This window comes from Gopherus flavomarginatus, chromosome 5, assembly GCF_025201925.1.
Source record: "Gopherus flavomarginatus isolate rGopFla2 chromosome 5, rGopFla2.mat.asm, whole genome shotgun sequence".
Classification (NCBI taxonomy): Eukaryota; Metazoa; Chordata; order Testudines; family Testudinidae; genus Gopherus; species Gopherus flavomarginatus.
Genome location: NC_066621.1, coordinates 151,473,499 through 151,486,798, shown reverse-complemented (window position 1 = coordinate 151,486,798; position 13,300 = coordinate 151,473,499). Strand labels below are relative to the sequence as shown.

At 39.9% G+C, this 13,300-nt stretch overlaps 1 protein-coding gene across 3 annotated transcripts in view; it reads right to left on the bottom strand.

Moving 5' to 3' along the window:
- Positions 1-13,300, bottom strand: part of WDHD1 (WD repeat and HMG-box DNA binding protein 1) — a 62,181-nt gene that overhangs the window by 14,863 nt on the left and 34,018 nt on the right. For all 3 annotated transcript variants that reach the window (XM_050952529.1, XM_050952530.1, XM_050952531.1), the window contains 5 exons: positions 12,852-12,989; positions 10,211-10,367; positions 8,288-8,402; positions 5,834-5,965; positions 4,685-4,905 (listed from right to left, as the gene is read on the bottom strand). In XM_050952529.1, the coding sequence (XP_050808486.1) occupies positions 4,685-4,905; positions 5,834-5,965; positions 8,288-8,402; positions 10,211-10,367; positions 12,852-12,989 (763 nt within the window). The remainder of the gene's footprint in view (positions 1-4,684; positions 4,906-5,833; positions 5,966-8,287; positions 8,403-10,210; positions 10,368-12,851; positions 12,990-13,300) is intronic.

Below are 13,300 nucleotides of genomic sequence, written 5' to 3'. Positions count from 1 at the left end.
TAAACGAAAGGCAGCAAAAGATGCCGAGAAGGAACTTGAGAAAATTCCAAAGTTGTCAACGTATTTTGCGCTGCAATCCAACTTACAGGTACAGGCACATGAAACGGACAGCGCTAGCAGCGACGAATCGTATCCAGAAGTATCCAGAAGTGCTTCAAGTGAGGTCGAAGGTGAAGCCAGTTGTTCTACCAAACAAACTGACAGATATTCCAGCTGCTGCCGGGAAAGAAGTATCTGAATCTGAACCACTAACTGATGATCCAGGAGACTGGCCGTCTATAATAACGGACAGGCAAGTCTGTGACATTGTTGCACGTGGCCCACCACAGCAGAATGAAAGTTACAAATTTCCATTTAACGAGGAAAGACGGAGGTTCACAAGTACTCATTTCTATCGAACCATGGCAAATGGCGAGAAAATAAGACGTTCATGGTTAATGTACTCAGTTCAGAAAGATGCCATTTTTTGTTGTAAATTATTTGGCACTGGCGACATACCGCTACGTCGTGGAACATCTGCTTGGAAAGCACTGTCAAAAAGACTTCAGCAGCATGAAACAGGCAAAGGTCATCACGACTGTATGGTGAAATGGTTTGACCTTCGGTCAGGCATAGTAAACCGTACATCTATTGACCAACTCGAATTGCAGGCTTTTCTGAAAGAAAGAGATTTCTGGAGAAATGTTGTCAAACGCATGGTTGATGTCGTTATTTTCTTGTCCGAAAAAAACTTGGCATTTCGAGGAAGTAATGAAAAGCTTGGCAATCCTTCGAATGGCAACTTTTTGGGACTGTTTGAATTGCTTGCAAAGTATGATACTGTCCTCAGCGAACTTTTACAGAGGATTAAGAAGGCAGAGACACATGTTCAGTACCTCAGTCCACAGATCCAAAACGAGCTGATTCAACTTGTTGCCAGTAACATTCAAGAGGCCAACATAGCGCAGCTTAAAAAAGCAAAATATTATTCAGTTATTTTGGACTGTACTCCCAACATGTCACATGAAGAACAGATGTCTGTGGTGTTACGCTTTGTTGAATGCAACGGTGAAGATGGTGTCAATATTCGTGAAGCGTTTGTTGGTTTTCTTAATGTTCATGATACAACTGGCGAGGGCTTATTGGAAGCGTTTCTTGAAAAGGCAAACAACTTAGGAATAGACATTGCTGACATGAGAGGCCAAGCTTATGATAACGGTGCAAATATGAGAGGAAAGAATAAAGGAGTTCAAGCCCGCAAGCTAGAAATAAATGACCATGCCTTGTATGTACTATGTGGAGCTCACACTTGGAATCTTCTGATCTCAGACGCAGCAAAATCATCAAAATATGCCGCTGACTTTTTCAGTCTGATTAACAGAATATACGTTATCTTTTCTTCTTCACCTTCGCGTTGGGATATACTTCAAGAACATATGCCAATATCTGTTAAAGGGTTATCAGACACTCGTTGGGAGTCGAGAATTGATGCTGTGAAGCCATTGCGTTATCACCTTGAAGAATTGTGCAATGCTTTGTCATCTTTGCGAGAATATGCGCTCGAAAAGAAATGTGGCAATACAGCAACAGAAGCCAGTGCGCTTTTAGACCATGTTACTACGTGGCCTTTTGTTCTGACTGTGTACACGTGGTACGATATACTATTTTACGTCAATAAAACCAGCAAATTAATTCAGTCACCAGATGTGTCAATTGACGTACTGCAGGCAGAAGTCGGTGCTATAATGAAGTTTTTGGAAGACTATCGAAATACAGGATATAACTCTGTGGTCACAAATGCACGTGAAATAGCAGAGCATATGGCTATTGAGCAGGTGTTTCCAGAAACCAGGGTGCGACATAAGAAGAGAATGTTTGATTACAAATGTGCTGATGATTCGAGTCGTCTTTCTGCCAAAGAAAAATTCAAATCGCAGTTCTTTCTTGTTCTCACTGATCAGGCCATATCTTCTGTTTCGTCGCGATTTGACCAACTCGTGGAGTGGTATAAGTTGTTTGGATTTCTGTACAACGCTAACAGCCTGAAGCAGTGTCACAGAGAAAATGAACTAGAGAATCACAGCAAAAATTTTGAAAGAAAAATGGGAGACATTGATGCCAACGAACTCATAATGGAATTGAATCGTTTTATTTATGTCATCAAGAAAGAGAGAGGACTTGTCACGGCAAACTTTTTTTTATCATACATATACAAGAACAGCCTTCAGGAGATATATCCGAATCTTTGCATTTGCATCAGAATTCTTCTGACCACACCAGTTACTGTCGCTGGTGCTGAAAGGAGCTTCAGCAGAATGAAACTGATCAAGAATATCCTGCGCTCAACCATGACAGATGACAGGCTTTCTGCGCTTGCAGTTATCTCAATCGAAAACAAGATTGCCAGATCTCTAGACTATGACGCATTGATTAACCAATTTGTGGAGAACAAGGCTCGAAAGAAGCGCTTTGCGTAAATACGGAATACATGTACACTGTAGGCCTATGTATACATAATATGAACCCTGTATACTGTATAAAATAAATATCGCATTCCAGTTTCTGCATTGTAAGGGGCCCGGACATATGTTCGGAGGGGGCCACATTCTTTGTTGCTACGGCCCTGCGGGGAGCTGTCGGGAACCGGACTCAACAACTTTTGTGGGACCAGAATCGACGGTGCCGAGCTTGGCAGAGCAGCAATCTATAGAGTCACAGTCGACGGTGCCGTGGCAGATGAGGGTGCCGGACAAGCCGTCTTGGAAGAGCGCTCCTTCCATGCAGCCGAAGTTGAGGCACTATGTTGCTTCCCAGGTCTCAGGGACAGGAAGCGGTGCCAAGCAGATGTCGGTGCTGGTAAGGGTCGGTGCCAGAGGGGCACTCCTTACCGAAGCAGTCTGTTGGGCGCTCAGCGCCGACTCCATGAGGAGCTGCTTCAATCGGAAGTCCGCTCCTTCTTTGTCCTTGGTTTAAAGGACTTGCAAATGCGGCACTTATCAGGAAGGTGGGATTCCCCTAGGCACTTGAGGCAGGAGTCGTGGGGATCCCCTACTGGCATCAGCTTTTGGCACGCCGAGCACGGTTTGAATCCCGGTGCCTTGGGCATGGGCCTGCACTGGGGTGGAGGAAAGGGGCTAACCCCAATCCTCCCTGAACTATATACACTAACTATAAAGATAAGAACTAACTATAAGAACTCGAACTATAGACACAGTAGCAGTAAAGAACTATGAGTAGCTAGGGATGTGGAGATCAGCAAAGCCGCACTCCACAGCTCCAATGACCGTCACAGGCGGTAAGAAGGAACTGAAGGGCCGCTGGGTCAGCAGGGGTATATATCCAGCACCATAGCGGCGCCACTCCAGGGGGCGCCCCGCCAACCCACCAAGCGTTGCTAGGGTAAAAATCTTCCAACAAGCGTGCACACACCTAATTGGAATAGATATGAGCAAGCACTCGAAGAAGAACTACTCATTCAAATAAAAAGCCAAAAAAACTGGACGCATATATTTTCAAACTGCAATTTAGGCAACAAATGTTGAAAATATGATCTTATATTTTACTGAAATCCCATTAAATTACTAAGTACATTTTCTGTAATACTCTCCCAATCTTTGCTGATTACTAAGATGTGTGTATACGTAAACAGAAGCTCTCTTTTTCCAACAAGAATCTTACAGCAACGACTGAATCTGGCAATAAGAAAAATCTAGTTTTTGTGATATAATTCAACCCTAGAAGAGACTGAAATCATCAATATTAGACTGTGGCTTCCATTCATGAACCGAGAAACTGGAGCAGACTACTTGGAAGGGAGTTATCATCCTGTTTGCAGCCACGTATTCCAAAGTAAACCTGCAGACATTTTTATGTATGGGCCTTGACTTGTTGCAAAATTAAACTTCCTTCTACCAAAATAAGCTTCCTAACTTTATGCACTGTACTGTGATGCCATTATCTCACCGCTGGTGAAAGGCTGCGAAAGCTTTTCTATCACTGGATTAGTGACGCCATTTAATACCACCTCTAATCCTCTGTCTACTCCTAGGGGGACAGGGACTGTGAGGAACATCCACTTTGGCTGTAAATTGCAACTAAAGGCTGTTCTACCACATTCTTGCACTGAAATAACTAACTTGGTTTTAAATCACAATTTTTGTTATTTTGGTGCAAGTCTGCGTGTGGACATTAACAACAAAAGGTGTGCATCAAACTGACCTACTTATTTCAGGATCAGTTTTGTGTGTAGACTAGCCTTAAGTCCCTACACTGCCAACCCAGCTTAGAATCTCAAGAAATTGATCTGAGTTCCTTCAGCCTAATGCATCATCAACAGTAGTTTGCAATCAGAACTTAGTTCTATTCTATTCTATATAGGTTCAAATACCACCATCATTAGTATGGTAACTGAGAGACTTAAATAAAAATTCTTCCAACATCACATACGCAGGAAATGAACCAATCCACTCTCTCTAGCTTTGCTGGCTCTTCAGAGCTAACTTATTGCAATGAATCCCCAGAGGGAGTAAAGCTATTGAACACAGCTCTACTTTTATAGAGACAATTTTTAGAGTAGAATCACACTAGGATTAGAGCTGATTGTCGTAACACTAATAAATATATTGCAAGTTAAAGCATTATAATTTTGAATCTATCCATATTAAAAAAACTGCAGGTTCCTTTATCATGTCAAAATTCTTTTTACCCAGCATTCAGATGATTTCGGAAATCCTCCTCCTCCTCATCATCATCTTCTTCAGGTGCTGCCATCTCTGTCGCTTTCTCTACAGCCATCTCACTCAGCCGTTGGGCTAATATTAGTTTTCTAGAGCGAGATGCATACTTGATAGCTAAATTGACAGCATTTTGGGTCATGAAATCAGCAAGCTCCACACAACGAAATTCACGTTCCAGTTTACAAGAAAGCTAACAAAGAAAAATAATCCTTTAGTTACATACTCCACAGGCATGCTTCCTAGAATGACCCAAAGAGAATAATTAATCGTAGTAATGGCACTAACCACCACCAACTTAATATCTCATAAGGGGCACAGCTTAGCCAGATACATGTATATATACACCTTATAGCTCCTAGTCATTTGTAAGGACAGTAACTTTTCTTAGGCAACACAGACCTATTGGCCAATTTTTATTTATATATATATATATATATATATATATATATATACATACACACACACATACATACATACACACACACACACACACACACACACACACACAAATAGCGAATGAGAGAGCGCGAGAGAGCCTTGAAATTCAAAATAGTTTTTTTAATAGGGAGCATGCATGAGTATGCAAGCCCATCAATTAAGGCTTTCATTTATTAAAAAAAATTGCTGGAAATTTAGTAATCATGACAGTGAAAGTTTAACAACACTGCCTTCAACAACAAAGGATAGACCTAATCCTGCTCTCCTGACTCTCTTGATTAGAGTTACTGATTTCAGTGGGACTACATGTATAAGAGAAGTAAACAAGATTTACACAATGTGGGCAGGATCTACGCAAACATTTCACATAGCACTGCCAACACAATTCAGTTCTGATCCTGCAACACCTATAGTATTCTGGTGCTAGACTTATTACGCAGAGAGTGCCAACAATACTTAATTGTATAGCAAAAAAAAGGAGTTCTCGCTGTACACCACCTTTTCCACAATTGAAATGCAACAGTGAGACTAAAATCATACAGTGTGTGAGGTGGATAACTGTACACATGGAAGAAAATGACAAAGTAGCTATCCATACTTAAACAGCATCAAATGCCATATACTGAAAATTAATGCTCAACAATAAGCTTTAATTTCTTTTGCATTTAAATTTTACTTACAGCAAACAATTTCATTAAAAGCTCCTGCTGTTCTTTTGCTGCCTCATTTTTAGCATTTTCATCATATTCATATCCATTTTTTGATAAATAATCCAAGTGGTTGTGAAACAATACTGAACGCCAAAATTGTTCCTGAATAAGAGAGAGAGGAAAAAAAGCATACTAAACGCCAGAAAAAAAAAAGGTGCTTAGTACTTTTCACCAACTTGTATCAAATTATTCTCTAATGTTCCTTTTCACATCCTGTTGGGGAAGTGATAGATATTTGTCCTTAAGTCTTTATCTGCAAAAAAAAAATATGCCACACTAAGAACAAATTGGACAAACTGGAGAGAGTCTAGAAAAGAGCAACAAAAATGATTAAAGGTCTAGAAAATAGGACCTTTGAGGGAAGATTGAAAAAACTGGTTTGTTTTGTCTGGAAAAGAGAAGACTGAGAGGGGACATGATAACAGTTTTCAAGTACATAAAAGGCTGTTACAAAGGGGAGGGAGAAAAATTGTTTTTTCTTAACCTCTGAGGATAGGACACGAAGCAATGGGCTTAAATTGCAGTAAGGGAGGTTTAGGTTGGACATTAGGAAAAAACTTCCTTAACTGTCAGGGTGACTAAGCACTGGAATAAATTGCCTAGGGAGGTTGTGGAATCTCCATCATTGGAGATTTTTAAGAGCAGGTTAGACAAACACCTGTCAGGGATGGTCTAGATAATACTTAGTCCTGCCATGAGTGCAGGGGACTGGACTAGATGACCTCTCAAGGTTCTTTCCAGTCCTATGATTCTAACTTTATGGCATGCTTGTAAAACACAGCATGTCCACACACAAAAGTGCTCCAAATAGTGTTGTCAATGTTGGTTGTATGTGTTTCTAGAGGTTTCATCACATGACATGATCTTTAATTAAATATTAATCTTTAATTCCTGGAGACTCTAGGACAATCCTGGAGATATGGCAACCTTAGCTCCAAACAGCTTACATGCAAAACAAATGCCATTTGTATTATACTTGTTCACAGCTGGTCTAATCTGAACTATCTGAGCCTTCACCAGTTTAGTGCTAGAGTGGACAATCTAAACCATTCAGAATAAAACAGTTCAAACATTCCTACTACTACTGTTCTACAGTGCATTGGCAGCCTTTCAAAATCCCCAGAATCCACTGCTTCTAGGAGCTGTAACAGAAATTGTAGGATAGAACACCAGAAGGTATTGTAAGTGAAATGGTATAAAACAGCACTAGCATGGACACTGGCCAAAACTGCAGTGGTTTGCAACACAAACAAACAGGGCTAGTGTGCATAAACAGAACCATTTGTGTTTAAGCTAGTCCATGCACACTGGATCAACTGGGAACCATTCAGTCCTATAGTGTGTAGACACTACCTAAAATACAAGCTCCCTCCAGCCAAATTAACAGTTCAGGACATCCTTCTTTCACTGCTTAGCAAGGAAAATGAGACACAGATTCAGTCAGTACTGTTGAAAAATGGAGGAAAACCATTGAACACTTTACAAAAGAATATGGTATTTTTTGCTGAAGCTTCTTCTGTATACATAGATCAGTGAGCACAGACTTCAAAACATACGAAATTGCCTCTGAGATGGAGATTAAAACTCAGTGCACCATTTATACCATGTACACCCCAACTAAAATGAGGTTTAAATCAAAGCAGAATTTGAAGCAAAGTACAGATCTTTTGCAGAGATACTGAAGAATATTCTGCATTTGCATCTTTTTTCAGCTAGTCTCTATTTTAAGAGACAAATTAAACCTGAAGACCAAAATTTTCAGAATGACTAAATTTTGGGTGCTTAGTGAAATACTTTAGAGAAGCCTGATTTTCAAAAGTTGGGTGCTCAGCACTGCCTGAAAATAGACACCTATAATGGGTTTCAAGTTGGGCCCAAAACACTAAGGCAGCCAAAAAATGTTAATCACTTTTGAAAAGCAGACAGATTAGATTTTGATGATCAAAGGGAGATAGCATTTCTTAATGAGTAATCTTACATTGATTCTATCAACTTTGTTCTATATTTATTCTCCTTGGTACATACAATTATTTCAACAACAAAAAACTTGCATGAACTACCAAACCTGAACAAACTCCATGCCTAGATCTCTTCCACAGACTCTACGCTGCCTCTTTGTAGTATGGTTCCCAAATTGTTTACATGGGTTAGATATTTTGCAATAAATTTAGTGAAAGATGCCAGATTGACAGCCTGGTGACTAAAGACCCCTATTTATGTACATATTGACTTCAGAAGTGGAAGCTTCCCTATACTATCCTACCGATGTTCCTCAACCTTGACCTAGGAGCAGAACACTAATTCAGTGCTGTCATGTATTCAATAGTTTGCCTCTTTGCAATGAGGGTTTTAATAACGTGGACCCCTGTTCATTAGGAACACTTAAGAAAATTTCATCCCAATTTGTTGGTAAAGTCTACATACCTCCATCTGTCCTTTTTCTGTTGTAATTTGACAGTAAGGAAGTTTAAAGGATAAAATTGCTACAGCAGGACGTGGAAGTGTAGGAGGGAACCGAGCTCCTTTACAAGGAATGCACCTGTCCAAGGAAAACAAAACACATACAAACCACTCAAAATCTACAGAAAAGCCTAACTGCAAGTCAAGTCTCCCAAGGATGTAGAAGGAACAAGATATTTTAACAGGGTTTGTTATTTACAAAAATTGTACATCCTAACTGTTAAATCAATATTGTAGTGATGGGATTAAATATATTTTTACATATGTACAACTGGTGAAACAAATAAAAGCTCATGAGATGACCAGAACATATGCTCCGCAATGTCAGCTACACCAGAGTACCCTATTCCATTCTCTTGTTCACTTTAGATACTTTAAATACAGCAAACAATAAAAACATAGCAAATTTCTAACACACGATTTAGTATATTCTAGAAACTATACATTCTAATTTATCTGAAACATAGGCCACAGAAAAACTGAAGATAATTGCAAAATTTGAGCTGACTTTCTTATTGTTTGTTTTATTTTTGGCTGAGGAATGAAGTGTGTGATGGAAAGGTGTGTGTGTATAGATACACACACACACACACACACACACACACTCCCTCTCTCTCTCGACAGTCCTGTAGCATGTTGGATCACACATACAGTTCTGAATAAAGTGATTCTAACGTTACTGTAGCACTACAGTGGCATTTAAGCCAGTACACTCTTGCAGGGTTCAGCTAAGTAAAATGTCAGTTTGGGAAAGCTGATCTATACAGCTGCATCACTGCAGCATTAACAAAATTTCTCCTTAAGTGATGTTGTTTCAAACACTGCATAAAAAAAGAGGAAGCATTACTGGTCTGGTTACGTGTGTCAATTACTGCATAAGGTTTGATAAATGAAACACCAAACAATGACCCTCCCCTATTTTATCTTTAGCAGTTGTGGTGGCTTTGAATAAAACGTTCTTTGTAATTCAAAGAGGAGCACCTTTTTTCTTTAGAGGAACAGGAGGAAAAAACTCATGATGACTCTGACTCAGTCATCCCACCAGTTTGATACACATTTTAATAAGTTTCCTGGAGACCAGGGTTATTTAAAGATCTGGAAGAGGAAGTGGACAGTGAATTGAAGTCTGCCAGTGACACAAAACACTTTCACTTAATAAAACACTACAGAGGAGTGTAAAAAGCTCCATTTTGAATTAAGGGAGAACCTCAGAGTTATGGACATCTCAGGAATGCCCTGCGGGAGCACCAGGGCTCAGGGCTTGAGACCTGGAGTGCTGGGGCTCGGAACTTCAGCCCCACAGCTCTTCTCCCTGTTTCAGCTTCACAGAGGGCACTGGGGCTTGAGGCTCCCCACGGGTCTGCTCCCAGTTTCAGCCGCTCAAAGTTTCAACCTGGGGGGGGGAGGAGGAAGTGGGGGGGAGAGAAGAAACATGCCAGGGAATACAAGGGGGAAAGGTATACAAAGTAATCAAGGTGTAAAAAGGCAATGTAGGACTGGACCAAATGGAATTGGGAGCTTATGATGCAGTTTTAGGAACCCCATAGTCAGAAGAAAGCTTACAAACTTATTTGCTTTAGAAAATTGTAACTTTAAAAAGGTTTGTAATTCACGATAAAAGGTAAGATGCCTGTTAGCCACACATTAGAAATTTCTAATTCAAATTGTTACTGATAATTTTATTCAAGGTCAATTTAGTAATTAAATGTCCATTTTTAAAATTACGTATATAATTGGATCACTTTCTGAGCATATTTATTAGCTATTTACCCTTTAAAAATCATGTTAGTTAAAGTTTCTTTACAGTTTCTATTATTATAAAGGGGAAAAGTAACGTATACCATGACCAAGACAAACGCATAAGTAACTCTCTTTGCAATATCCCACCTCAGCTGCTGGGGGTTTTCATGGATGCCAATTACCCAATAATGATCAGATTTTCCTTTGCAGTATTCTCTTGTGTCACATACTGGAATCCAAGTGTTCCCAAGTCCTCTGTTCAACATCTTCACAATTCCCTTAGAATCCACATAACATGGGGTACCTATTTGTAACAAACACAAGCATTGTTCTGGCAGCCAACACAATCTAAGGCCGCAATATGACTAAGGATTTATGGGCGGATGCTGCTAGGCAGCAGTACATGGTTAGGATGCCCAAATATTAAGTAATATCCTCCAGCCAAAAAGTACAAACTGTTTGGGAGAAGCTACCGTTTGTTTAGAAAGCTGCACCACCTGCTGGCCAGATTATTCAAACTGACATTTAAACATGGAGATATGTAAGAGAATGAAATTCCTGACAGATTTGAAGAATTTGACAGAAAATAAGCTACTTTAGGAAAAACTCCAACGTTAAGAATAAGCACTTTTTCCTACTATAAGTCTCAAAAGTTAGAAGTTCAACAGAAAGAAGGTTTCTCTCTTCAGCCAGAGGCACAGCAGTATTTGTAATTTATCCTGAAACTCCCAAGCAGCTAGTTCTCAAATTCAACTACTTAGCAGCTGTAAACATCATCTATATTTGATTCAAATGGTGCAGTCTCGCTGCTTTCTCACTATCCAGCCAAAATTGGGGCCTGAATGAAGGTTAGATGGTGGAGACTTAATCCACAGAAGAAAGAGGTAATACTGGTTGGAACAGAAAATATTCAGAAGATGTTAGGGCTGATACTTGTCCTTGGACTAGAGGGTGTTTATCTGCATTTAGTCAGTAACGTGTGTAAGCCAGGGATTCTGCTAGAACCCCAGTATTTTTTAGCATTCAGTAGCATTAGTAGCCAAGAAGGGTTCTTCTCATCTATGTATAGCTAGCAAACTGGAACCTCTCTTTTTGGATGCAGAGCTGCCCAGTTATCCGGTCTCTTTGTCACCTCAAGCTGCAATTATTATTGCACACAAAGCTATCATTGAAGACTACTCACATTTCAGCTAGTGCAGAATGCAATTCCTGAATATTTAGTGGTGCTTCTCACTGGGAGAATGACACCTGGAGTCCACAGTTATCATAACCTTAGTCCCAGATTTGGACCTTAGCGTCCAAAATATGGGGGTTAGCATGAAAACCTCCAAGCTTAGTTACCAGCTTGGACCTGGTACCTGCTGCCACCACCCAAAAAATTAGAGTGTTTTGGGGCACTCTGGTCCCCCTGAAAAACCTTCCCTGGGACCCCAAGACCCAAATCCCTTGAGTCTCACAACAAAGGGAAATAATCCTTTTTCCCTTCCCCCCTCCAGGTGCTCCTGAAGAGATACACAGACACAAGCTCTGTGAAACTACACAGAGGGACTCCCCCTCTCTGTTTCCAATCCTGGAAACAAATAGTACTTTCCTATTCCCCCAGAGGGAATGCAAAATCAGGCTAGCAATCCAACACACAGATCTCCCCTTGATTTCTTCCTCCCACCAATTCCCTGGTGAGTACAGACTCAATTTCCCTGAAGTAAAGAAAAACTTCAACAGGTCTTAAAAGAAAGCTTTATATAAAAAGAAAGAAAAATACATACAAATGTGCTCTCTGTATTAAGATGATACAATACAGGGTTAATTGCTTAAAAGAATATTGAATAAACAGCCTTATTCAAAAAGAATACAAATCAAAGCACTCCAGCACTTATATTCATGCAAATACCAAAGAAAAGAAACCACAGAACTTACTATCTGATCTCTTTGTCCTTACACTTAGAAACAGAAAATTAGAAAGTAGAACTACTTCTCCAAAGCTCAGAGAAAGCAGGCAGGCAGACAAAAGACTCAGACACAAACTCCCTCCACCCAAAGTTGAAAAAATCCGGTTTCCTGATTGGTCCTCTGGTCAGGTGCTTCAGGTGAAAGAGACATTAACCCTTAGCTATCTGTTTATGACAACAGTGTGCTCTTGTTTCTAATTTGTGTCCTGGTGCAACTCAAGGTGTTGGCTGCAACCTATAAAATAACTTTATAATTTTGTTCCTGACTATTGCAGAGAACACTTCTCCTCATGCTATACCACAGCAGTTGACGTCAGTTGAAGAACTGACTTAAAAGCTCTCACAATTAAAAGGGGAGTGGTTGGTGGCATAGTGTTCCCAGCTATGGGCCCTCAGTTCCAGAACTCACTCCACACATTGATCTGACAGAGGAGACTTTGTTGACCTTCATAGAATGCTATAGGGTTTAAATATTTTTCTCACAGGCTTTTCCCTAAGCAGATATTTGGGACAAATCTCAAGTTTTTTCTATTTCAGTAGAATGGCAGAGACGTAGCTTTTTTGGGGGGAAGCAGGAGGGAAGCTGATTGGCTCAAGGTTTTTTGGTAACATTTTAATGTATTTTTTTAACATTGTAAATGCACTAAGATTTCCAATTACTACATTTATATCAGAGGAAGATGGATGGATCGATGGTCACGAGATGTTCTAAACAAATTGGAGTTACAGGAACATCTAATTTTTTAAAAAATTAGGTGAATGCTTCTGTAAAATTCTCCATCTAAAAGAGAGCCAAGATTGCTCACTGGAACTCTCATCATATAGCTGCATCATCTTACCTTCTGCTGAAAATCCTACCCACATCAGGTAGGATTTCCTTGTAAGAGGAAGTGGGTCTCCATGTAAAACCTGTCTCTTCTTTTTGCCTAACTCTATCAGCTGTACTCCAAGGCACTGGTCCCCATCAAAGCCAGTACCTAGTAAGAAAAGAAGGTTGACTCAATAACTGTGTTGCATAACAATATAATTTTAGACTTGATTAGACAGAATGTGATGGTAAAATGCATCTTCCTATTTCTGAGCTCATGTTAAATATAAGTTTTTAATTGAACACTTACCTGAGTAATTCTATTTCAGGTCTATGCCTGAACTCCTAGGTCAAATAACTGAGAGCTCAATTCTGATCTCAGATATGTGGGTACATGGTCTGTGTATCTAATAAGATCAGCTACAACTCTTACAAGCACATGCGTAATATTTGTTTTGACAAACTACAGGGGCAATTTGC